Source organism: Impatiens glandulifera, chromosome 5 (assembly GCF_907164915.1).
Source record: "Impatiens glandulifera chromosome 5, dImpGla2.1, whole genome shotgun sequence".
In the NCBI taxonomy this organism is placed as follows: domain Eukaryota; kingdom Viridiplantae; phylum Streptophyta; class Magnoliopsida; order Ericales; family Balsaminaceae; genus Impatiens; species Impatiens glandulifera.
In genome coordinates, this window is record NC_061866.1 from 39,200,140 (window position 1) to 39,226,610 (window position 26,471).

Sequence of the window (26,471 nt, forward strand, 5' to 3'; positions counted from 1 at the left end):
GGTGAGTTTTGACTGGCTTGGTCTCTTTGTTTCAGGAACCTAGTTTTTCTAGTTGCTTAATATTGTTATATTATTTTTGCAGAAAAGGAGTACTTTTAGTATTATTCCTTGTCTTGACAAAGTTTGTGTCTGTCTATTTTGATTCAATTGTATTACCTGTTTTGTATACTATTTTGTGTTTCTTTGGGATCTTAATAAATTTCTATAACTCTATTAAATGTTAATTTGGTTGCAATATGAGTGACAATTTAGCTTTTTGGAAGAAATGGTTGAAATATGATCAGGATCTTAATTGTGTTACTCAACATAGGCATGTATTTGAAATCTTTAATTTTTTTTAGAATGAAAATCTAATTAAATATTAGTATTTGTAGCAATGTGAAAGTGTTCGATATGTTACAAAAATAGCAAAATTGTGGTGTTTCTTATATCTCATTAAAATAATTATTCAAGTAATATTATTCATCATTCAACTGAAAAAATTATTGGATGTTAATGTTCTGAATATAAGAACTTGTGGTTGTTAATGGGTAATTTATTCTTAATCGGTGGCGAGTCTCTTTGATACCAATTAGGATCGATTTGTAAAAGCTGAAACACGTTTGTTCAGAATCTTCATCAAAGGACAACAAATTCCGATATCGTAGTCAACAAAAAATCGTGTTGGAGTGTGACTTGCCCAGACTAAAATGCAGACGCTGCCCAAAAATAATTGAAACAGAAGTGTCGGGAGTGTCTTAAGATACTGTTTGATTGCATTACAGTTTAATTATGTTTATTTGGCAGTTGTTTTGCTCTTATCGACGGTTAAAACGGGCTGTAACCATTGGTAGTTAACCGCCAATAACAGCTAATAACTTTTATTAAAGTTACTGCAACGAATTTTAAACAATATTCAAAAGTTACAGATAAAACGAGACTAAATTAAGTTATTGAAAATTTAAATGTTTATTTCAGTAAGTTTTCATTATATATGTGTTATATAAACTTATAATTTTCAACATGAGATACATATAAGGATATTATTAGAAATAACAAGATAAGACAACAAAATCATATCTTTGGTGCATTATCCTAATAAATATCATTCAACAATACAAACTCCTATTAGACAAGAGAAAAGAAAACATTGAACTTCCAAATCTAAAACTTGGTTATACATTAAGTCTACTATTACTATTTGATACATCTTATACAAAAGAAATACAGAAAAGGAGGTGTAGAATTCTTTGCGGGCATCATTTATATCTTCGGTCCTTGGCGATTAGAAATGGTCTGAATGTTAAAATCACTCCAAACAACACAATCATATTCAGCGCAAAGAAAATCATCTGATCCCCTAACAATCACAAGAATTGGCAAACTACAAATATGTAAATCACAACATAATTTTTCTTTGGAACTATTTGGACAAGATATATGATCATTTAAGAGTTTACACCATGGATATAGAAAAGTAAGACATTTATGTTGTCTTTAAACACAGTTTTCTATTTGTCTTGAACATGTCTTATATATTTTGATTAGAAAATAAATAAAAGTACATTGCAAAAACATATTTAGTGAAATGAACTTTGATACTTACAGTATTCCTGCATCGGCTGGACCTGCAGCTTTAAAAATTGACATTAGTTATCCTTAGCAAAACGCGAAGTACTTAGCGAGACACGAAATCCTTAGCGAAACGCGAAGTCCTTAACGAAAAGTGAATCTTCTCTGAAACGGAAGCCATATGATCATCGACAAGATTATCTGCATATATCATTATCGATAATATGAACAAAATATGAACCAATAAGAACAATAAGAACATAAATCGATTTAGGGTTTGAAATGAAGATAATGGAAATAAGAACATAAATCGATTTAGGGTTTGAAATGAATATAATAGAAATAAGAACATAAATTGATTTAGGGATTGAAATGAAGATAATGGAAATAATAACATAAATCGATTTAGGGTTTTGAAATGAAGATGATGGAAACAAGAACATAAATTTGTATGATGAACACATGATATTAGAACGGGGGTTTTGGTATCGATCTGTATGATGTGTTCCGCCGTCGTCCCCGTTTAAGAGAGAACAAGGAGTAGAGAGAGAAGAGAGAGAAATGGAATTAAGGAAATGAAATTTTTTGAGTATTTATATAAAGAAAATTTTCACTTAACGATATTTTCATTTAAAAAAAATAAAGTGGTCACTCGAGAAATAAAAATTATCGGGTGACCACGGATGCAAACAAGCGATTCTTTAGGGTCATTTCGTCAAGTTTCCCTAATAATGACCGTTGGGAGGGAAATGACCCAGGCCGGATAATATTTGTAAAAATGATTTTTTTTCGGCACGTACAAAGTTCAAAATACTCTTTCGCGTCACGCGAAGTATGTATTCTCGTGACGCGAAGAGGTGCCATATGAAATGTCCATAATGGCCTTAATATTTATTATATTTCCCCAAAATTTTCAAATTTTCTGTCCCTTTTCTTCCCCGTTCTCTCTTTTCTTGGTCTTCTCCTCTATCTCTCTAAACCTAATCGGAGAACACAATGACACACAACAACTTGTATGCGAAGAAAACCATGAGCGATGTAGTCTTTGGTGCTCATTTCGTCAAATTTCCCAGATCCGGTGAGCAATGGAGTCTTTGGTGCCATATGTGCCTCCATTGGAAGATAAACATATTTCGAGTCGCTTCCAGACTGAATTGCATGAAATGAAGTCATACTTTGAAATATAAATCACATAAAAATGCACATTAAAAGTGCGTCGCGTCCGTCACGCCCCTCCTAACTATGAAGCCGTCAATAAGCTCTTCGAAGCCGTCAACAAGCTCTTCGAAGAAGGCAGAACAAAGGTTTTGCTTTAAATAACAATTCTCATATCAACCTTAAGTTTTTCATCACATGTTTTGTTTGTTTGTTAATGTTGTTTGAAAGATATGTCCGGTTGGTTCTTTTGAAGAGAAAGTTCAAAACCTTGTAAAGACATGGGAAATGGAAATGTTCAACAAATTAGATTTTGATAATTACAAAGTTGTTGATATCATCAACTACAAGTTCAGCCAGCCTAAATGGTAATATGATGTTTTGTTACTTATATTGAAAGCAACTTCATTAATTAAATATTGTTAATTTTAATATGAAGTAAACCTGTAAATCTTAAAGACACATCAAGTTGAAAATTTATTCTTTTTTGACTTTTGATGACTTTTTTAACATAGGAGTGTGTCATATTTTTTTTCTATCACTCAGATTTAAGTTGGTGTTCTATTTTATATTTGACACGATATCTAAATTAGTCGTATTGAATTTTTTATCCTAGATTTTTGTGATCTAAATAATTCTTAAAATCTTCGTTAGGTCGCTTGTTGCTCATATCCTCCGGTTGTGTTGATGGTGCTTTCTCGAATATGTGTTCGTCTATTTTTTAACATCAAATGAGAAAAAATTATTAGATTTGGAGTTATCTTTCATGTTTTCAATAATAAATTATTTGATTTGATCTTTAATATGGAGACCCCCATTTACATGTATCATCAATGATGAGTTTTTTTACTATTTCGATTATATATGTAGATGATCAATTATCATTTGACATGACTTTTTTCGGCATTTCTTACCAACCATTAACTAAGGATAATTTCAACTGCATGCCTGAATATTTTGTAGAGATTCTCCCGATACCGTTTTATTAGTTTATTTGGTTTACTCTACTTCAACCCTTATCGTATAGGAACTCAAATGAGTTCGTTCTTGGAGTGACCCTTAATAAATTGTATGATTGTTGGATCTTGTCTATTGATAATTTTAATTTTGTGAATTGTTATTATTATTTCATATCTATATCGTTTATATTGAATTTGTAGGTTTATTTTGTATTATTGATTTATTAATTTTATATATGTAATTCCAATTGACTTATTGTGAATTATTTTTGTATTAAAAAAAACTTAATAATAATGATAATACTAAAAAAACCAAGTAAATGTTAAGTATGAAAAACAAAATTTATATTTTATCTAATAGAATTTAGTGAAGGAATTTCAATTGACATTGAATTATAATTCAATTCTTATATTTTCAAAACTTTAAATTATAATTCAATTTCAATTTCAATTCCTATATTTGAAAAAAAATTACAATAAAATTAATTTAAATATATATTATTTTTTAATATTAAAATATTTGTTTGACACACCCTATCAAGATAATTTAAGTATTAATAAATTTTAAGGTTTAGAGTTTAAAGTTTATGATTTATAGTTTTAGAGTTTAGAAATTTAGGGTTTTAAGGTTTATATTTTAGGATTTAAAATTTAGGGTTTATGATATATGAAAAATAAAAAAGTATTAATAAGTAAAAAATGGTGTGTTTGGTAATCATGAAATTGGAATTAAAATTTTCAATTTATTATTTTAACTCAAAATTATAATTCATTTTTTTTTAATTTAATTAGTTAACATTTTAAATTAATATTTTTTTTTTAGAATTTAAGAAGTTAAATATTGAAAGAATATTTTATTTTTTGAATTTAGAAAATTATAATACTTAATCAATTTTGTTAGTTTAGTAAATTAAAATGTATGCTAATAAGATTTTAGGAGTTAGTTTAGGGGTTTAGAGTTTAAAAGTTTAGAATTTATTTTAGATTTATGATTTAGGAAAAATAAAAAATATTAAATAAAAAAGGAAAAAATTCATCTTAACCTAATTTTAGAATTTGAATTTAAAATTTTAGAATTTAGCGCTTAAAATTAAAGGTTTAATCATATAAAAAAGAAAAAATATTAATAAAGAAAAGAAAAAGAGAGGTGATTGATAAGAGAAATAAAAAATAATAATACTTAAGAAAAGTTAAAAGAAATCCATATTTTTTTCAGGAATTTTTGGGGATTACGTATCATTAGTCTAAATAGTAATACTAATATTGACGTAAAAAGTATAATTTTAAAAATATATTTTAACAAATCATAATTTGAATAATTAAAAATAAAATAAAATAATTAACAGTTTTATCATTATTTAAAAAACATCAAAGATTTTATTTAAATCAAACCAATCCAAACAATCCCTAAACACAACCAATCAATAGAAAACAGCCGTCAAAAATCAAAAGTATATAATCAATACCTTATCCGCCGCCTTGCCTAGATTGATTCGCATATATGTTCGGAACAAACATTATTAATTATTCAAATTCAATTAAATAATTGACTAAATAAATTACTTAAAAAACTATTTTTATACTAAAAATACATTATTTAGATTTTTAATTGGTTAGAATTATTATAATTTTATTTATTAATAAAGTTAAATAAACTAATATTGAGCTATTCTTTCTCTCTTTGCTGCAAAGTGGGACCTACATATGACACTTTATGGCGGCAGGTTCCCGAATATACTTTCTTGCCCTCTTCATCATCTTCTACAGAATTGAATTCCTCTCTATCTTTTTCTCTTCACCCTTCACCCATTTGCTGCTTAAAGATGGAGATTTTACATGAACTTCTCATCTACCTCTGCATCAATCTCTTTCTACTTCTTCTTGCCCTTTTTGTCATCGGTAAGCACCTTGTAATGGTGGGTTCTCGTGATCTTCCACCAAAAAAGGGAGTTGGGTCCTTTGTTTTTGAAGGAAAAAGTTTCAGTTCAGAGGAACCACTTGTTGATGATGACAAGACAACTAAGGTTGAAACCAGTGGATCACCATTGAAGAAACACGGGTTTTATGAAAGGGGTTTGTTGGAATTGGTTGAGTTGAAAGCAGAGGAGGGATTAACTATTGCTGAGACTGATGATTCTGTCTATCATGTGATTGATGAAAGTTCTGTGTTATGTGAAGATCAAGTAGTTCGTGAGATTGAGATTGAATCAGGTATGGAGGAAATTAATGTTGATAATTTAATGGATTTGGAAGGATGGGAGAGAAATGAGGATGATGATTGGGAGGGAGTAGAGAGAAGTGAACTGGAGAAGGATTTTGGTGATGCATTGGTATTTGTTGAAGAATCAAAAAGTCTTGGAAATGATGTGAAGTTGAAGTTATATGGTCTTAGTAAGATTGTTCTTGAAGGTCCTTGTATTGCTCCACAACCTATGGCTTTGAAGATTACTGCCCGTGCAAAGTGGTAAATTAGCTTCTCATTTTCATTCACTTTTAATAATTTGTTATGAACCCTAGAATCAAACTTGATTGATAACTTATATTTTATTTGTCCTTAGATCATAATCTATATTTATTGTGCATAGTAGGTTACACCTATTCATACAAAAGCTAATTTCCTCAGTTTGTATCAATCAAGATCCCTTTAATTCTCACATAGTTGATTCAAATACATATCTAAGGTCATCTGTATGACTTCTTCTCTTCTTGTGGAAAAATTGATGTATGAAACTTTGGTTGTTTTAGTGCACTGAAGTTTTCATTTTAGGGTTCATGGTACTAAGTAATGTCTGTTTTGTTTTTCACATCTTTTGAAAAGAAAATTGGTCTATTTATAAACAATTTCCATTTTATAGGAATGCATGGCAACAACTAATGGACATGAATAGGGAGACTGCTATGGAACTATATATTTCCCTTCTGTCAAAGAGCATTCCTGATTGGAAACAAAGAGATGTCAATGTAAGTTCTTAGTTTCTAGATCTCAAAATGTCTTATTTTTTTTATAAGCATTATGATAGAGTTCAAACTCTAGGGTTTGCAAACCAAGAAGGGGAGAGATGCCTAGTGAATTTTAATGAGAGACCAAGTTTTATTTTCGAATTTAGGAAGTTAGCACGACCCTGTAAAGTCATGTCCCCTACTTCAACTTAGGGCATTCTTAGTAGAAATCGAACTGAGATCTTTGGTCTCTTAAGCAAGAACTCTTTTCATTTGAGTTACACTAGTGGGTTAGACCACAAGAGTTAACAAATCGAAATTAATAATAATAAGTTGCAACTTATATATGTTTTTGTACTAGTCTAATCCTAATCCTACATGAAAAGATAAAACACTGTCATATTAAATAAGAAAGATAAATACTAAACTAATAAACTGAAAAAGAAATACTATTCTAATTATTTAGTAATTATCTTTAGCCACAATTATCCCCTTTTGGATTTTGATTATGTGCCCTAGATCTGCTTGTTAGACCATTATGTTGCCCTTTTTCATTTTTTGAAAAGCTTGAAGCTTGTATTAATAAAGTTAACACCAATACAAACTGGTATAATATAACTCCATCAGTGGCTCTGTGTTGGCCAAAAAGCCCAATTAACCAAAATCATCAATCTCAAGCTTCAATCACAGAAATGGGAGACTCTTCCCCAATTCCCTTTATTTCATATCTATGCTCTTTTTCTCTTGCTCGCATTAGACTTCACTTTCATATCGCATTGGAGCTAATATCGTTTATATTCAAGTTTTGCTTTTTATCTTCCATCATTTCTGAAGACCATTTCTTCAATCATCAAAATATTCACATGCTTCCTTCACACCTTATCTCCCTTGAAAGTGATACCCGCTCTAGAAGCCATCCTCTTTTTCATCGTCTTCCTCTTCTTTTTTGGCGTAAATTATTTCCTTTGTGTGATCCTCATGTACCATTTTTATGTTGGCATATTGGATCTGACTTGATTCAGATTAATTTAAGCATATAATCCACATGGAAGAAGCTTCCCTCCTTTGCATAAATGTGTCATAAATAATGTGATATTATATCAGTTAAGTCCATTGTTCTCTATAGAAATGTAGTTATGTCAGTAAATGAAAGATACAATGAAATATGAACATATATGGAAAATTGCATTTTTTTTGGTTTATCATCCAGAATCAGATTAGTTTGAATAATATTTATTGTTATTAGAAATAATGTAGGTTACCATGTTAAGAATAAATAATGACAAAAACTCTTACAAATAGAGTATTCAATAAGAACATTGGTTGACCATCTGGAAATAGTTCATTATCATGTGAAATGGAAATGACCCTGTTTCAGTTAAGTGTTCTAAGTTTAATTTGAGAAACGACTAAGATCATATATGCGAATGTTTTGAAAGTTAAGTAAAATTGGATGTGGTAGTCAAATAGAACAATGGAATGGTTCCAATTTGGATATTCGATGTTTGAAAATCAAACAAAATGGATTCCTTTCTCTTTTGACAATTTTCAAGATATATTTGTAATCAATTCTGCATGACCTAATTAATGAGTTATCTAAACTTGTTATATACATTATTTGTTTTTATTATTTGGTATATATAAACTGTATCTCCACTTTTCTCTTGCATATAGGTATGATTTTTAATATTTTTTTTTTGTAATCGGGGTTTATTCCTATTAGTGGTTAGTATAATTCCACTATATTATCCCTTTTTAAATCAGAGCGTTTTTAGTGCAAATTGAACCTGAAACCAAATATATAAACCATTTTCATTTAAGCTACTCTAGCGGGTTTGAACCGAAGATTTAACATGGACTTGGTTTGTTTTGTAAATGCAGGAGGAATGCAAATGAACTTTGGAGTTTGGTTGGATGGACATTCTTGGTATATAGTAACACTTAATTATGTTTTTTTTTTGTTTAGGTATTCGAATCTGAAAAAGTTTGAGAAAACAACTGATAAATTTCTCAATTTATGCCTGATTATGTCCAGTTTTAAATATAATATCATCTGAATCCAGAAACATATGACAAACATGATCTTATTATTTTAATTGATGTAAATAAGGAGATTATTTAATATTTTTTAGGGTAAAAATACAATATTTTCTTTAATTTTTTATAAAATTTTAATATAATTCATTATTTGTTTATATAATTATTAAAAATGATAAAATTTATTTTATTCAGTTATTTAAAAAAATTTCATTATCATTTTGAGCCTATTTCAATTTTTTTCAAATCATCTCAACTCTAAATTCAGTGTCAGATGCAGTAGATTAAAAAAAGTCAATTTAAAATCAAATTACTTTTCAGAAGACCTCAATTAATTGATCCTGATTTAGAATGTTCTTTCCTCATTTTGTTTATAGGAGTTTGTTTTTATTAATGTAAATATTTTTTTGGGGGTTTAGCTAAAATAATGAATTATTAACCAATAGGAAACTTATTATTTCAGGAAAAATAATTCTATAAAAAAGAAGAAGAGATAGATTAAAGTCACCTAATTCATTTTTATCTTTAGAATGTACTAAGTCACAAATTAGAAAAAAAAAATTCTACAAAAAAGACACCACCATCAATCACGCACAAACAATTTGTTTCTATTGTAGATAATATATATATGTTTCAAATTAAAACATTCCCCACTTAAAAATATTATTTATTTCATTTTTTCTTCAATATTTTGCTAGCTATCAATTATGTCTATTTCAAACTGCATGTGGTTTATTATTTACTCATTACAAGTCATTCTGAATTTGAATAATTTTAGATTAAAGTGATCGATTTCATGATTAATAACTATGTATAATATATTTTCCTTGTCAATTGGCACGAGTAAAATGAACTATGTGCCCACCCCGTTTCTTAAGCGTATTATTTTTACCGAATTTGTGTTGAAAATGTATGCATATCTGATCCAAAAATCTATTTGTGATATCATTGTATTACCCAAATCTAGATATAACATTTTGTTCTGAAATAAAGTCAATATTAACACCTAACATTAATAAATAAATTGAGTTAAAATTTTAACCACATGTTTTTTGTTTGAAAATTAGATGGATGAACTCCAATTAAAGAATAAGGTTACTATATTATGATAAATCACACAAATTATAGATTAAATGATAAATTGATACAATTAATTAATATTTGATATTTTTTTTTTCCAGCTATTTTGTGAACCTTTATATCCTTCAATTAAGTCATGCATGTTCCTTTAATTTGTTCCATCTTAGAGACGTTGTGGTCCTCCTAGTCCTTCATCAATTGATATGTGGGCCTTTGGGTTTTCTTATACTCTAGCAGGGTTGACGACTAAAGTCTCTTAGTTTCTTAGTCTTTGCGAGTATATTCGAGGTTTTATTATGGTTCCTGTTAATGTCCATGTTTTTTCTGGTGTCTTGTTGCAATTATTATCAACTTGTCATCCATTATGACTACTCATTGGAAATCTTATTCTCATATTTTCACGTTTATGTATATGATAAATCAACACAACTCCAATTATTTGCATTACAAAAAAATAAAAACAATTTGTAATGAAAGAGTTGTAACCGTATATGATAACATTAGTGGTTGAGGTTTCAAACCGAAATATCAGTTGTCGATTGTATGGTTGATATCATTGAAGAATAAATGAGAGCATAATTGCTTGTGTCATGTCTAACCGATAAACAAATTTGGGTGTGGGTGAGGAAATGCGACGAGTCACCAATATCTCATTGGTTTATAAGCCTCGCCACAATATGATTTTGCAATAATTTTTTTTTTTAATTCAGATAGAGTTATCTATTATGCAACTAATAATAAGTAAGTTTACATTATTAATATTTTTTAAAACAAAATGAAATTCATACTATATTCTCAACAAATTTTTATTAATCCTACCCATAAAATAAATGAATGATATCATGTAATAAATTATATGGTGTCCTAATTATAGTTAGGATCTAATGTTTGAGGCTCCAAATTTGAATTTTGTATCCATCAAGTCAAGTTTATTTATTTTTAAAATATTAATACAATCTCTTAACTTTTCTGTTTTTCTAGAAAAAAATAAATAAAGAATTAATTTTTAAAATATTTTTGTTTAGTTTATACTATTAAATTATCAATTTATATAATTAAATAATACTTAAATTATATAACTAATACTTTTAGTCTATATTTATTTAATAAAGATTAAAATTAAAATTGTATCAATATAATTTTAAATAAATAAATAAATATGATCCCAATAAAAAAAATATTTAATTTGACAATTTAATAAAGTTCTTGATAAAAGAGGATATGAGTGAAAATAAGGAAGAAAAATAATTTTATATAATTATTTTACTATATTTATAAATTAAGTAAATTTTGTTTTCATTTAAAAAAAATACTTTAAATGTGGCAATTTATTAATAACACTATATAGTTAAGTCAAATGGGCTTACTAATCTATACCTACCACAAAATAAATTGAATTGAATAATTCAAACAAAATAAATTGAATTTGGATTTTATATGGATTAAATAAATTAGTTAGGTACTATCCAATAATGCATATATATTTATATAATTGAATGGAAGAGGAGTTATATTTCTACTTTTACTAATAGAGAAAAAAAACCATTCCCCCCCCCCCCAACCTAAAAAAAAATAATCACAATTAAATCATTTTATCATGTAAAAAATATCATTGTTTATGTGTCTTGAAAAAGTCAAAATGTTAAACCCTAATCCATACTATAGTTAATATTATTATTTAGGTGTTAAAATAAAATATATATATATATATATATATATATATATATATAACAAAAATTGATTTTTGTTTGACATAATTTATTTGAAAATCCCAAAACACCTTGAAACAGTACGGCTCACAAAATAAAGAAACCTAAAAAGTTGCCTCATTTATTATATAAATTAAATTCTCTGATCAATTAAACCAAACATCCCTAGTTTAAATGCTTATTTGAAAATCAACGTTTTCTCTATTTTTGTTTAAGAGGATTGAGTGATGTTTATTGATATTTGAAAGAAAAAAAAAACATGATGTGACTGACTATTTATATCTTAAAATATCTTAAATACAAGTAGCCTAATTTTATTCCTAAACAAATTGTTAAATTATTTAGTGGTCAAAATATAAATAACCTTTAATTTTTTTTAAATAAAAAAATTTAGCATTTAAGGTTGTGTATAATATAAAAATATATATATACCAATATTTAAAATAGAATCAAACTAGGGCCTTGTTCGGGTATATTCCTTGTTCGGATGGATGTTTTATTAATTTAGAAGGAGAAAAAAATAATAATGGGTGATGATTTTGAGAAAGTAATGATTATTTTTTATATAAAGACTTAAAAAGTATTGATATATATAAATAAAATATAAAATAATAATTTAAAATAAGGATGTGAATTGAAAAATTAATTTTTGTTGTTTTTTTTTTTAAATCCAAAGAGAAACTATGTAAAAGATGTGAAGGATGTATAACAATTTAAAAGAGATTAATATCCGTATATAATTTGATCAAATAATATATTACAAAAATTATTTTAAAATTAATATTATTTACTTTTACCAACAAAAATTAAGTTTGATTAATATTTAAATCAACAAAGTACTCTGGATAATACAACAAAGTCAGTTACTCTCTCTTTTAATAAAATTTAAACTAAAATTACGTGCATAATCAAATAAAAAAATTAATATCAGCAACAAATTTTCTAATTTGACACAAACATTTCAATAGATCTATAATAATCGAGCCGGATTCAAAGATGATGTTATGAAATTCAATCATTACTATAAGAGCGTAAGAAATAGTAAAGTAACTCCACATTGCAGTTATATATAACTTATGATGATTGATCCGATATGGTCATGGGCTACACAAGCCACAAAACGTTTATCGAATACTTTTTTCATCTAGGTCTAACCGGATTGTTAAGACTTCTGAATGTGAGTTTTGCAACAATAAAACTACGAATCTTCTTAGAAATCAAAGCTGCAACAAATTAGTTTTCAAATCATCTATGACGAACAACAAATTTATCAAAAATGAAATAAATAGCACAAAACAATAACAACATAATATATGTGGTTCAGTCAAAATCGACTTACGTCCACGAGAATGATAAGTTTCACTAAATCAAAGAAATGACAATAGTAGAAACTAAATACCATGCTCTCAAATTAAAGAAGTGATTAAACAAAGAATGATTGGAATACTCCACAATTAAAAACTCTCTCAACCCTTCTCTCTCTCTAAATCAGTCAAAGAACAAAGTGAAAAGCAAAAAACTTAAATTTGCACACTCTCTCTCTTAATCTTACTGTGTTAAGAAAAAAATACAAATTTTTTTTATTTATAATCTAATCCGTTTTCATAATAGAAAACTTAATCCGTTTACCCGGAAGTTAAAAGTAGTTCGTAATGATAATTAACACCTCAATACATTCGACTAATGTGGCCTAAAAAATTGCTTCATCAACCAAACATTCAATATTCAATATACAATACATCTTATTTTTTTCTCAATTTCTTAGAGTTTGTAATTCTAATACATCTTATTTTTTCTCAATTTCTTAGAGTTTGTAATTCTATTATAACATGCTCTCTAAATAAAAATTGTACTTAAAATTTTCCCACCTGAAAGGAAGACTTTGTGTATTTAGTATGCAAACAAACCATTACATACCACACCATATTATGTTACGATTGTGCAATAATTCAATGCTACAGACAAACCCATCACGGGACCCCCACGTTCTTCTCTCTCTGGCCTTTTATTTAATTTTTAATATTGTTTATATTTTATATGATATTATAAAATAACATTGAAATTTTATACCGTACATGTTTACTTACGACGTGTTTATTCGACATTTAATACAATGTTTCTTATACTAAGTGCTTAAAATAATTGGAATGAATGATTTTTTTTTTTATGTGTATTTGCATTACCATTAAAGCATGTATATTTTTAATACAAAACAAACACTTAATTAACAATATTTTGATTTTTTAATAAAATTAATAATTTTATTTATAATATATTATTATTTAAAATATATAATTCTTTTTTTTCTTATATATATATATATATGGTTAGACAGACTGGTTCATATATTAACTCTCTCTAACCAGTGAACCTTGGTCCTCCATCGTTTCCCTTCATTTAATTTCTTCCAAATTCCCCACCGCCGCCGGCGCCGGCGCCGGAAACATGGAGATCTCCGGTATGCTTCTTCTTGTTATTACTCTGTTTCTGTCATACTTCTCCCTCAACATACACTGTCTTTCAACCCACAATGATCAAAACCAAATCACTACTTACATAATTCACATGTCGAAATCCCAAACTCCGGCGAGTTTTTCCGACGACCATATAACTTGGTTCGATTATTCACTTAAATCAGTCTCAAACTCGGCCGAAATGCTCTACACATACACCAATGCCATACATGGGTTCTCTACAAGATTAACGGCGGAGGAAGCTCGTGAGCTTGAAACCCGGCCCGGAATTGTTGCCGTCTTGCCGGAGACGAAGTATGAGTTGCATACAACTCGGACTCCCATGTTCTTGGGACTCGATGTTAACTCGGGCTTGTTTCCTGATTCGAACTCAGTGAGTGAAATAATTGTTGGGGTTTTGGATACTGGTGTTTGGCCAGAAAGTAAAAGTTTTGATGATGCTGGACTTGGACCGATCCCGAGTTCTTGGAAGGGGATCTGTGAATCTGGTACTAATTTTTCATCTGTTAATTGTAATCGGAAGCTTATTGGAGCCAGGTAATCTTTCTCATCTCTTTGGGGAAGAAGATAAAACAGATCCTTCAATTTATAGATGAAGATCTATTAAGTTTACAAACTTCTTATATAATGGAATCAATTAATTTTTTTTTTTTTAATTAACTTACTTGTCTTGTTCCTTTTTAAGAACATTAGAGTGCACATGGAAACACTTTTAAAAGTGGGTTCTATAAAAAAGACACTTTTAACTTATTTGAAAATATCATTATTTTTTTTTAACAAATATAAGTCGTTTTCACTCAACGAAACTTCATACTTGAATAGTGTTATTTAAGGTTGAATTATTGCAATTTTATTTATTTGAATTTTTTATGAAATAAAAGCGTTAATTTTGTTATTCTAGTTTATTATTTTCGTTTTTCTAATTAATTTGACATATTTGTGAATGAAATAGATTTATAGATGTTTTGAATTAATTTTTTTTAAAATGAAGTGTTTTATCAAGCTCTACACATTTTAATTTGTCGAATACAGATGGAAAGAAATGTGTGATTTGATGAAAGATTTGAAAAAATTCAAAGAGAAAATTTTTATGCGGTCTATAATTTTAAATGGATTTTTTATATTTTAAATTCAGTGTTTGTTTCGAGAATATACAATGTTATAAATGGATTTAATGATGTGACGTGAGAGAATAGTTGAAAAAATAAAATAAAGAGAGAATTTTTATTTTTTTTATAAATATAATAAATAAATTAAGAAAAAAATTAAGTTAAAATAAAAATACATGTGTTACATGTACAATTTAATTTAAGCCCTATACTCAAATTGTTACCCAAAATTGTAATAGTGTAAAATTTAAAATGTTTACTATGTATACATTCAAATTTAACTGAGTGTTAATATTTTTATATTAAAAAAAAATTACTAAACATTAAATATAAGAAAATAAATATAACTAATATTATTGAATTATCAAATGACTAACTACAATATTTACTAATTAATGATTTGAATACCTCGTATGTTAATGCAGGTATTTTAGCAAAGGTTATGAAGCGTCTCTAGGTCAGCCAATTGATGTTACTAAGGAATCCAAGTCACCTAGGGACGATGAAGGTCATGGAACTCACACGGCCACAACCGCAGCTGGTTCACCTGTCTCGGGTGCAAGCCTATTCGGTTATGCACCCGGGACTGCAAAAGGAATGGCCTCTCAAGCCCGTGTTGCCGTCTATAAAGTATGTTGGCTAGGAGGTTGCTTTAGTTCGGACATAATGGCGGCCCTAGACTCTGCCATTTCCGATAATGTAAATATCATATCCATGTCTCTTGGCGGTGGAGACACTGATTATTATCGAGACATTGTTGCAATTGGAGCGTTTTCGGCGATGGAAAAAGGAATTTTAGTCTCGTGCTCGGCTGGAAATGGTGGTCCTGGTCCATATAGTTTGACGAATGTGGCCCCGTGGATAACCACGGTCGGAGCAGGAACTCTCGACCGTGACTTTCCCGTGTACGTCGTACTCGGGAACGGGTTAAATTTTTCGGGCGTATCACTTTATCCAGGCGATTCGCGTTTTGGGGATAAGTTGTATCCCCTGGTTTATGCCGGAAACGTGAGCAATGCAACGAATGGGAATCTTTGTATGATTGGATCGTTGATACCGGAAAAGGTAACGGGTAAGATTGTATTTTGTGATCGTGGAGGGAACTCTAGGGTTCAGAAAGGGGTCGTGGTTAAGGAAGCAGGTGGGGTGGGGATGATTCTGGCTAACTCGCCGGCGAACGGTGAGGAACTATTGGCGGATGCTCATCTATTACCGGCTTCAGCGGTGGGCGCAAGATTTGGGGAGGAAATAAAGAAATACTTGTTATCAATTCCAAATCCAACCGCCACATTTCTATTTCAAGGCACTAAGGTGGGGATTGAGCCGTCGCCGGTGGTGGCGGCGTTCAGTTCTCGAGGACCAAATCCACTGGATCCCCAAATATTGAAGCCGGATATCATTGCCCCGGGTGTCAACATCTTAGCCGGTTGGTCCGGTGCGATGGGACCCTCAGATCTCACAACCGATACGAGACGGGTCCCATTTAATATAATCTCGGGCACGTCAATGTCGTGCCCGCATGTGAGTGGTCTAGCCGCCTTAGTCAAGGCAGCCCATCCTGATTGGAGTCCGGCGGCTATCCGATCTGCCCTCATGACCACGGCCTACACCACTTACAAAAACGGCCAATCACTTGAAGACATTTCCACGGAAAAACCATCTACGCCGTTTGATCATGGTTCGGGTCACGTGAACCCTATATTATCTCTAGATCCGGGACTAGTATATGACCTAGACATCAACGATTACTTGAACTTCCTATGTGCAATAAACTACACTCCCACGCAAATTCTTACTTTATCCGGGAAAATCTTCATTTGTGACATGACTAAGAATTACGCAATTTCGGACCTAAATTATCCTTCCTTCGCCCTACCACTCCTAAGCAACAACAACTCCACACTCTTGGTGAAAAAATATCCACGAACATTGACGAACGTGGATTCTAAGGCGTCAACTTACATAGTATCGGCCAAGGTACAAAGTGCATCGGTTGAGGTGTCGGTTGAGCCACAATCACTTAGTTTTTCCCAACTAAACGAGAAGAAATCATTTACGGTCACTATAACCGCAAAGACTTCTGAGCCGGTGAACACTTTCGTGTTTGGGCAGTTAGAGTGGTCTGACGGTGATCATATTGTCAAAAGCCCGATCGCCGTGAGCTGGACATAAGTCAATCACATATAAATCGACAGGTTTGAAGTTGTTTTCAATGACAATGAAGTTTACTATTGTTAAAATTAATGTCTGAATCAACTAATTGTATAATACTGTCATTGCCTTATAATAAATTTCAATCTTCAAACAAGATAATATGTAAGATAGTCCTCATTTAATTATTATGCCAATTTGGACCATAAATCATACAACCTACCTCCTAATTTATTCCACATTAATAGTAAGTGTACATTATTTAAATATTGAAGTCAATTAATTCATTATTTAACACCCTAATCTATAAATTATATTTAATAATACAACATCTCTTCATTTTCAACAAATATGATCTCATAAGAGTTGACATTATAATAGTAATTACCCAAAATGATAACTTAATAATGGTCTCCATTCTATATTACCCTAAATAACTTGTAAAAGTAGTTATAACGGACAAAGTTATAACCCATAAAACCGGCTATTAACTACAAAATCAATAACTCAATATATAATCATTTCCAATCAACTAAATGTTAGGTACATTTGAAAAAAATGTAAAATTAAGTGATAAATACTAAATTTTAATTATTAAATTAAATATATAATATTTTGAATGAAGTAAAATATAAAATTCATTTATAAAATTAAAAATTAAGTGATATGAATATTTGTTAATGTAAAAATTATTAAATATCGACATGTAATTACTTTTAATTCCATTTAAGATATTTTAAGTGAGAATATTCAAACTTACAATATTTAATCTCTTAAGACCCACTTTTTTTTTTTTTTTTGAGAACGCTGGGTTCCGCTACTCCTATGGAGTGCGACTAATCCCCGCGGGTTAAGTACATAGCCCGCAAACATACTTAACCAATTAACCAGGCGCAGAACTTGCCGCCTGACGGGCTCGAACCCAGGACCTCATGGAGGCCTGGGGGATATCCACCTCTTGTTGCCACTAGGCTAGAATATTCAAACTTACAATATTTAATCTCTTAAGACCCACTTTTGTTACTTGAGTTTAGGGTTGACAATTAATTCGTTCAGTTGTTTCCGATCTGAATTGTTTCGTTAGCCGAGAATGGGATGCGAATGATATTTGTGTTCCCCACTTACTAAAACAAAAAATTTACGACGACGCTTAAAAAGATCACTGCCTCAAAAGCGTCGCCAAAAATGTTACCGACACTTATTCTTGCGTTGCTGGAAGCAGGTTAGGCGCAAGTTTTAACAACGCTTATTTAAGCGTTGGTACTACTAATTTAAGCGTTGCCAAAAGGTAGGGACGTTTAACAACACTTTTTTAAACGCCGGTAACAATAACTCAAACGTTGCCAAAAATCTTTTTTTTTACTATTTTTTTAACAATTCTTTTAAAATTTATTTATTTATTTTTATTTCTGCAGTTTTTGTTAGATATTTTAATATTTTAATTTATTTTATAAATTAAATAAAAACACTAACATTTCATAGAAAATAAAAAAAATTAAATAAAAAAAATTTAATTAGTTAACATGTTATATTTATTTAAATAAATTGTAAAGTTGAACTTGATCATATACATTGATTAATAAAATGTCTTTTTTTTCCTTCTGTTTCTATATGTTAAGACAACTTATTACAAAGCACTGTACGATTTAGTGGTGGAACAATATGAAGTGCTAAACTACTTCCAACTTTAACATTCAAAGATGGTGATTGATCAAATATTTCAACATAGTTCTAACATTTAACTTACAGTGAATTGCAGCCAAGGAAAGTTACTCTAAAAGTTAATCGCTGAAATCATATTTGGTCTGTGTTCGTATATGTGAAAATTGTTAGTATGTACTATGCCTTCACATTAAAACTCAAGTGACCATCATTTGAGTACTAGTGAGACATCATTGGAAAGACAAGAATGCTGAAGAAGAAACATGTAACTAGTTGAATATATTTTCACATGGAGAATGACCAAGACTAAGAGCACATTACACTTCAGAACAAATAAAAACATCAAGTCGAAATAGAATCACAAATTAGTTGTCAAATGGATAATACAACAACAAAAAATTGTAAGAGATTAATTATTAATCATGATAGAGAAGAAATCATGAGGAAAAACGAGCTCAAAATTAGACGATGATGATCAAGTCGATATGATCTGAATGTTGCAGTTCAGATCCAACAACAATAATCACCATATGACCAAGTTCTCTTATTTCTCCTCTCCTGCTCGATCTCTAACCGGGCGGCGCCACACTTCAGTCTCCATTGTTGAGATAGGGCTTGTTTGTGCATGTTTGTAAATGGACGATAGACCTAACAAGCATTCCGACAAGTAACATTAGTTTGCTTCTACTTGTGCTTATTTCATGAATGCGTCGCTGCGGAACACAAAATACTTTAATATCTCATCTTTGTGAGATTCTGAACACATGTTCATGTTGGCTGCACTTCCAAAGAAGCCACAATTGTTGATGCATAAAATGGGACCTTTTAGTGAAGCCTCAACTCCAGTCTTATGATCATGTTCTATCTTTTTTTTTTGGAAAACGGTTAAAACCATTTTATTAAAATCTCAAAAGTGGGAGGGTCAAGAATCAAAACTAGACAAACCATAACTATGATTAAAATATGACAATCAAACAACCCTAAAGAACCTGATTAGTAGTCATCAAACATACGAAAAACAAAGATTACAAACAAAGATTCTAAATTGTATCAAATCCTAATTATCCTAATCAGGATTTCTATTTTCATACCAACCTGATGTTTCAACAAATTTTCTTCCTCTTCCCCTTCCCCTTACTCTTACAATGAAAGAGGGATGAACTGAAGAGGTGATGAATACTACCTATTCTCATTTTGATTTTTTTCATTTATATGAATCCGTTCTGATTTGATAAAAATAATATTCTTCAGTATTTCTAAGTTTTTCACCTTGTTTTTTCTCAACTTGAATTTCAAGATCATTATCTTTATTTTCTTCAACTTCAGCTTTAGAATCCTCAACAACATTGGATTCCTCTATATCAACCTTAGAATTCTCTTCTTCCTCTTGATTAGTTTGAGTATCTTCCTCTCTATTTACATCAGCAACCACTTCAACTTGATTTGATTGATAATCCTCAATTATCTCTTCAACATGATTAGGTTGAGGTTCCACCTCCTTCATCGTACTACTTTTGTCTTGTACATAATTTTCTTTATCTTCCATTTTCTGATCTTTAACCACATTCTTCTATATGATAACATGCACCTCTGTTTCTTTTTTCTACATCTTTATTTTCTGGCCTTTATGAATTTTCTGATCTTCTTCTTTAGCGAAATTACAATTTGGGCTTGCATGTTGGAAGGTATTGTAGAAAGTGCATCTGTATGGCCTTCACTCATAAGTGATTTCCATGATAGTAGATTTTCCTTTTCTGTCTACTAATGTCATACTATTTGGCAGTGTGCTTTTAGGATGCACCTCAATGCTAATTATAGCAAATGATAGGTGTTATTCTCCTTTAGTAATTGGGTTCATGTATAATGGCATACCCAATAAATTTGCAAAATCACTAAGAGCTTCTACATTATAAATGTGTACAGAGATATTCCAAAGTTTGAACCATATCTGAGTTGTTTCTTTAGGTTTGCTTAATATGTTCAAATCTTCAGACCATCTTTCCAACTTCATGCAGTTGGATCCAATATATGTATGTTCATTTTTCATAATTTCATCCAAATTTGATCCCTTCTTAAAAGGCTAAAGATCATGTACATTTGCTGAAATTTTCTCCAATTTCTTTTCCTCTCATTGCTTCATAAGTGCATCTTTAGTGACTATGAATGAAACTCTATTCTTTCCTATGTAGTTTCCTACCACTACATTTCCCATTCCCTAACACAATTTTCTTATACTATAGAAGGCAATTTAAATTTAAAAGGAGAATTCAGTACCTCACTTTTGTATGTACATTGCCTAAGTAGATTTTTCCTTTGTATACATGATCTTTAGCCTTTTTCCCAATGTTATTTTCCCAGACTTCATTGATTTTCCATGTAGAATAATTTTGATAGAATAGGTCTTCGATTTAGGAGCATTCATTAACTCCCTCATTGTTGCAACAAACTATTTTACTATCAATTCTTATTCATCCTTCTTGAGTTTCTAGTCTTCGAGATAGTGACTATTAATCTGAATTGTTGTGCTTTGTATTTTCTCTTTTCTAAATACAATCTCTCATTTCTTAGCATGCATCAGGAGTTTAGTGATTTGGTTTTTTAAGTCCAAATAAATTGGCCCTTTGATTATACCATACCATCCAAACTCCTACTTTCTTCTCCTTGCTCCCTGTATTATTTTCCAAAGATTTTGGGCATCAATTGGGTCTTTGCTGATTTCCTGCACTTTTTCATTAATAATTTTTTCAACTATTTTTTTTCATTTCATTCACTACAATTTCTTTGACTCCTTTAAGAACAAAGTCCTGCATTTTTTTGACCTTGACTCCTTTAAAAACAAAGTCCTTCACTTCTTTGGTCTTTTTATTTTTCCTTTTACTCATATTCCAATAAGACTTCAAAACAAGAGATTAAAGTTAGAATAACAATCTTGAAACAAACTTATTCAAACTCCAGACGATTTTTCCTCGATGTGCCGAACGTGCCAGACGTACCTATCGTGCCGATCGTGCTGAATGTGCCACACGTGTAACGATCTTTACTCTAACCACGTTTCCCATAACCGACTACCAAATCAACTAAATCGCGCGACCAAGCAAATGTACCGAACGTGCTGACCTTGTCACCCGTGTCAAACGTGGTGATCGTGCCGATTGTGCCGAACGTGCCAACGATCTTGATTTCGACACGATTCTTGATTGAATATAAGAATGTGCACGTATTTGGGGAAGAAATTTAAGATTCTGTTGCTAGAAAATTCTCGTCGGAAATCTCCAGAGCTTTTCTCTCACTAGGGTTTCGTTTTCCGGTTCCATATTTATTTTTTACTACTCTCTGCAGTCAAAATATATTAATATAAGACAAGTCCTATTTTGACCAAAATGTCCCAAGTATATTAATGTTGGGAAGGAAGAAGAAATTCTGTAGATAGTGTTGGTGTATTTGTACTAAATTTTATTTAAATTATAGTGTCAAATATCCAAAAATTGACATAACGGTCCATTGATATAGGGTATGGGTATATATTTAGCCAAATAACCGAACAAGCACGATCCACGACAACCCATAATCCAAGGTATGTATCAAATTGGAAACTTGATTCAGGTATAAAACCATTCATAGTTTTAGTCAATCAACTGGAATTTGTATATCAAGATTTAGGAACTTCACTTAAAGAAAGAACAACAATTATATACTAAGACAGAGTTGATCATCCGATTTCTGTGACAAATTTGAAGAAAAATATTTGTATAAGATGGTGGATTCAAGTTAAATAAGCGAAGTCCTTACTAACAATTCAGTTTCTTACTGTCATGAAAGGGTGTTGAATTGTGTGTGCTTCAAAGAAATGCGTTGTATGGTCTTTATCCAATTTCAGGTTGTGATTGACTAGACAAAGATATGAAGACATACTGAAAATTTCAAATTGTTTATATAATAGAAACAGTAAATCTGAAAGAGGTCATAAAACATGATACAACTCCATAATAAAGGATTTTCTCACTAAATCACTATTACCGTAACTAGATATGGAACTGAAACAAATTATATATAAAATGGAAGATATATGACTAAGGTATGCCAGAACAACAATGAGATTAACACACAAACATGGTAGAAAAATCAAAGTTAAAGGATATAAAGAAATCATACAATTTCAAGTCCAGATTTGAGAAATTAAGCCAAGTCCGAAATTTAAATTAGATTTTAAAAGACAGAAAGAAGAATCAATCATAAAAAATTGTAAAACTTAAAACCCTACCATATAGAGGAGATGAAGCGTCTTCGCGAACAAACCGATTACCGACCTCGAAATAATCTTATGAAATAGAGTTGAAATTACATATAAATTGGAAGATATACGACTAAGGTATGCCAGAGCAACAATGAGATTAAGCCACAAACATGGTAGAAAAATCAAAGTTGAAGGATATGAAGAAACCATACAAATTCTAGTAGAGATGTGAGAAATTGAGCAAAGTCCGAAATTGAAATTGGATCTTAAAAGACAGAAAGAAGAATCAATCATAAATAATTGTAAAAGTTAAAACCCTAACCATATAGAGAAGATGAAGTATTTTCGCGAGGAAATCGATTACCGACCTCGAAGTAATCTTATTAAATAGAGTTAAAATTACATATAAATGGAATATATATGACTAAAGTATGCCAGAGAAGCAATGAGATTAAGCCACAAACATGGTAGAAAAATAAAAGTTGAAAGATATGAAGAAACCATACAATTTATAGTCGAGATGTGAGAAATTAAGCCAAGTCCGAAATTGAAATTGGATTGTAAAAGACAGAAAGAAGAATAAATCATAAACAATTGTAAAAGTTAAAACCCTAACCATATAGAGGAGATGAAGCGTTTTCACGAACAAACCGGTTGTTAAGATTTGTATCTCACAAATCCGACCTACTTGAAAACAATCTGTAAAAAACACAAGAAAGAAGAACACAAGAACACACAGATTTATAGTGGTTCACTCAAATTGATCTACATCCACTTCAACCACCACCATATTTTACTATGAAGAAGAAGAAAAAATACAAAGTTTTTGCCTTACACTTTATATCTCTAAAATTCTGTCTTAACAATGTAAACCCTTAATAATCACATATTTATAAGGTAAACATTCAGGTAATAAACCTAAATAACTTTGGTCAGGCCCAAGCCCAAAACCAAAAAGAAAACTCAATAAACTCTAATTAACAATGTAGAGTTTATTATAACTGTAGGCTCCATAACTCAACAATCTCCCACTTGGAGACTAACTTCATCATCTCTCGATCGGTAGTGATTTTCCATTTAGTGTCTTAACGAATAAGACCAATTGAAGTTGCACACAACTTCAGTTTCTCATTTGTCACAACTTTCGTCAACATATTAGCTGGATTCTCACTCCCGAGAATCTTCTCAAGAACTAATACTCCATCTTCTAAAGCTGACCGGATGAAATGATAATGAACCTGTATATTCTTCGTCCTGCCATGATAAACAGGATTCTTTGCCAAATGAATGACACTCTGACTGTCGCATCGCAACACACTTCCCTCGTAGTCTTGACCCAATTCTCGCAAAAAGGGTTGTAACCACATCATTTCCTTAGCAGCTTCTATCACAGCAACATACTCTGCCTCACAACTAGAAAGAGAAACAATCTTCTGCAATTTTGAAACCCAACTGATTGTAGTACCTCCCAAAGTATAAATATACCCTGTTGTGCTCTTCCTACTATCAACATCACCACCATTGTCAGCATCAACATATCCTTCCAAACCCATATTAAACTTTCGAAAACACAAAGTGAGACCCATACTTCCTCTTAAGTACCGTAGTATCCACTTTACTACTTCCCAATGTTGTCTACTCGGATTGCTCATGAATCTGCTAACAACTCCCACTACATGTGCTATGTCTGGTCTTGTGCAAACCATCGCATACATAATACAACCAATGACAGAGGCATACAGAACAATTGCCATGTAATTAGGCTCCTTTTTAGCAGCCTCTTTAAGCATTTTAGCTTGTAATTTAACAGTCTTATTAAGTTGTTTTACCAGAGTTGGTACCCTAATATAGGGTCATAAGTATTCTTGAAGAGATCAGTTGTTTTCCACTAAGACGTTGTTTTAACCTACATCTTCATCTTCCTTGCGACGTCGGATGGATAAGCAAGCATCCACAACCATCTTTGATTTTTCAAAGATGGAATTTCTTTGTTCCTTAACCTTTTGACTCCATTCAAAAGGTGAAATGATCACCCTACTTCGGTGATCATTTTCCCTACACCTAGGTCCATCATTATGGCCTATGTCAAAAACTGGCCGGAAAACAACCAAAATAACATCATGGTTGTTTGACTCAATCCAACCCTCTTGACTGATGAACCGACCTTGGCATGCTATAAATAACCTCCTTTGATCAATCTGAAGTCAAGAGATCAACTCTCAAGCCTCCATTCATATATTTTCAGAAATCTGCCATTAAAGCTTCAAGCTTTCTAAAATTTTGAAAATTCTGTATAAGTCCCTAAATCTTGGATCCACGCATCCCCAAAACTTTTTTAAGGTCTAAAGAGTGTTTTTCAATCATTGGTAAGCTTCCAATCATCCTTTAATTCAACCTTTCAGTTTAAAATTGAATTTTTTATATTTCTATTTTCATAAGTTTGTATACTGTCTATTTGTTGAATTTTTTAATTGGAAAACGATCCTAGGATCATTCACAAGATTTCTGTTGAAGTTAGAGCCAACCAATCAATCTCAAACAAAAAACCCCAAATTTGAATTTTAAAAATTCAAAATCGGATTTTCTGTTATTATTTTTCAAGAACAACAACCCAAAAATATAGAATTATCTTTGAAGGAAACAATTCCAAGAATGGAATATTATCAGTAGCAAATCAATGAGAATAATTGATTTACTGCTTAATTGAAGATTTCCTACCGATTGTCAAATCAATTATAATTGATTTGATTTTTATTTTATTTATAGATTTGATTTTTATTTTATTGATATGTAATTTTACTATTTAAGCAATATACTTCTTATGTAATATACAAGCAATACAATATTATTTTCCCTCTCTCAAAATTCTACATGGTATTAGAGCTCTCAAAAGTTTATTTTTTTTCAATCGGCTATCTCCTATCATGACTGACCAAAATTCTTCTCAATCTTTAAATTTAACAGCGACAACTACCTCAAATGGGCAAGCTCCGTTAGAATGAACATTTGAGGCAGATGAAAAATATCATTTCTTACAGGAACCCTCGTCGTTCCCAAATTCGGTGATCCCACCTATAAAGCATGGGACACTAACAACGGTCTTGTCATGTCCTGGATGGTTAATTTCATGACTCATGAAATGGCTAAAATCTATGTCAACAGATATGAAATCGCAAAAGATATTTGGGACACCGTCAAAGAAACCTACTCTCAAAACAACAATACGTCTCAACTCATTAAGATTGAACTCAACATTCTCAATCTTAAATAAGGGACTCTCACGGTAACTAAATATTATACCGCGTTATGCACCTATTGACAAGAAATCAACGCCGCCGAATCACTTCCTTGAACGAACCCAATCGACGCTAATATCTACCGTAAACACTCTACTCAAAAAAGGTGTTTTA

The 26,471-nt window shown here is 30.7% G+C and overlaps 2 protein-coding genes across 2 annotated transcripts; both read left to right on the forward strand.

Annotated features, from left to right (window-relative positions):
• Positions 1–5,457: 5,457 nt before the first annotated feature.
• LOC124940184 (acyl-CoA-binding domain-containing protein 3-like) lies at positions 5,458–6,675 on the forward strand. Its single transcript, XM_047480668.1, has 2 exons — positions 5,458–6,129; positions 6,521–6,675. Exons 1-2 carry the CDS (start codon positions 5,489–5,491, stop codon positions 6,636–6,638), a joined length of 759 nt encoding a protein of 252 aa, XP_047336624.1. The 5' UTR covers positions 5,458–5,488; the 3' UTR covers positions 6,639–6,675.
• Positions 6,676–13,778: 7,103 nt separating this feature from the next.
• On the forward strand, positions 13,779–17,462 carry LOC124938085 (subtilisin-like protease SBT1.7). The gene is made up of 2 exons (XM_047478457.1): positions 13,779–14,442; positions 15,440–17,462. Exons 1-2 carry the CDS (start codon positions 13,877–13,879, stop codon positions 17,184–17,186), a joined length of 2,313 nt encoding a protein of 770 aa, XP_047334413.1. The 5' UTR covers positions 13,779–13,876; the 3' UTR covers positions 17,187–17,462.
• Positions 17,463–26,471: the final 9,009 nt, after the last annotated feature.

Bases quoted from the DNA above. Each gene is read 5' to 3' on its own strand.
- LOC124938085 (XM_047478457.1), top strand. From the start codon at position 13,877: ATGGAGATCTCCGGTATGCTTCTTCTTGTTATTACTCTGTTTCTGTCA. The intron at 14,443-15,439 runs GTAATCTTTCTC...ATGTTAATGCAG, and splicing joins CGGAAGCTTATTGGAGCCAG to GTATTTTAGCAAAGGTTATG.
- LOC124940184 (XM_047480668.1), top strand. From the start codon at position 5,489: ATGGAGATTTTACATGAACTTCTCATCTACCTCTGCATCAATCTCTTT. The intron at 6,130-6,520 runs GTAAATTAGCTT...TCCATTTTATAG, and splicing joins ATTACTGCCCGTGCAAAGTG to GAATGCATGGCAACAACTAA.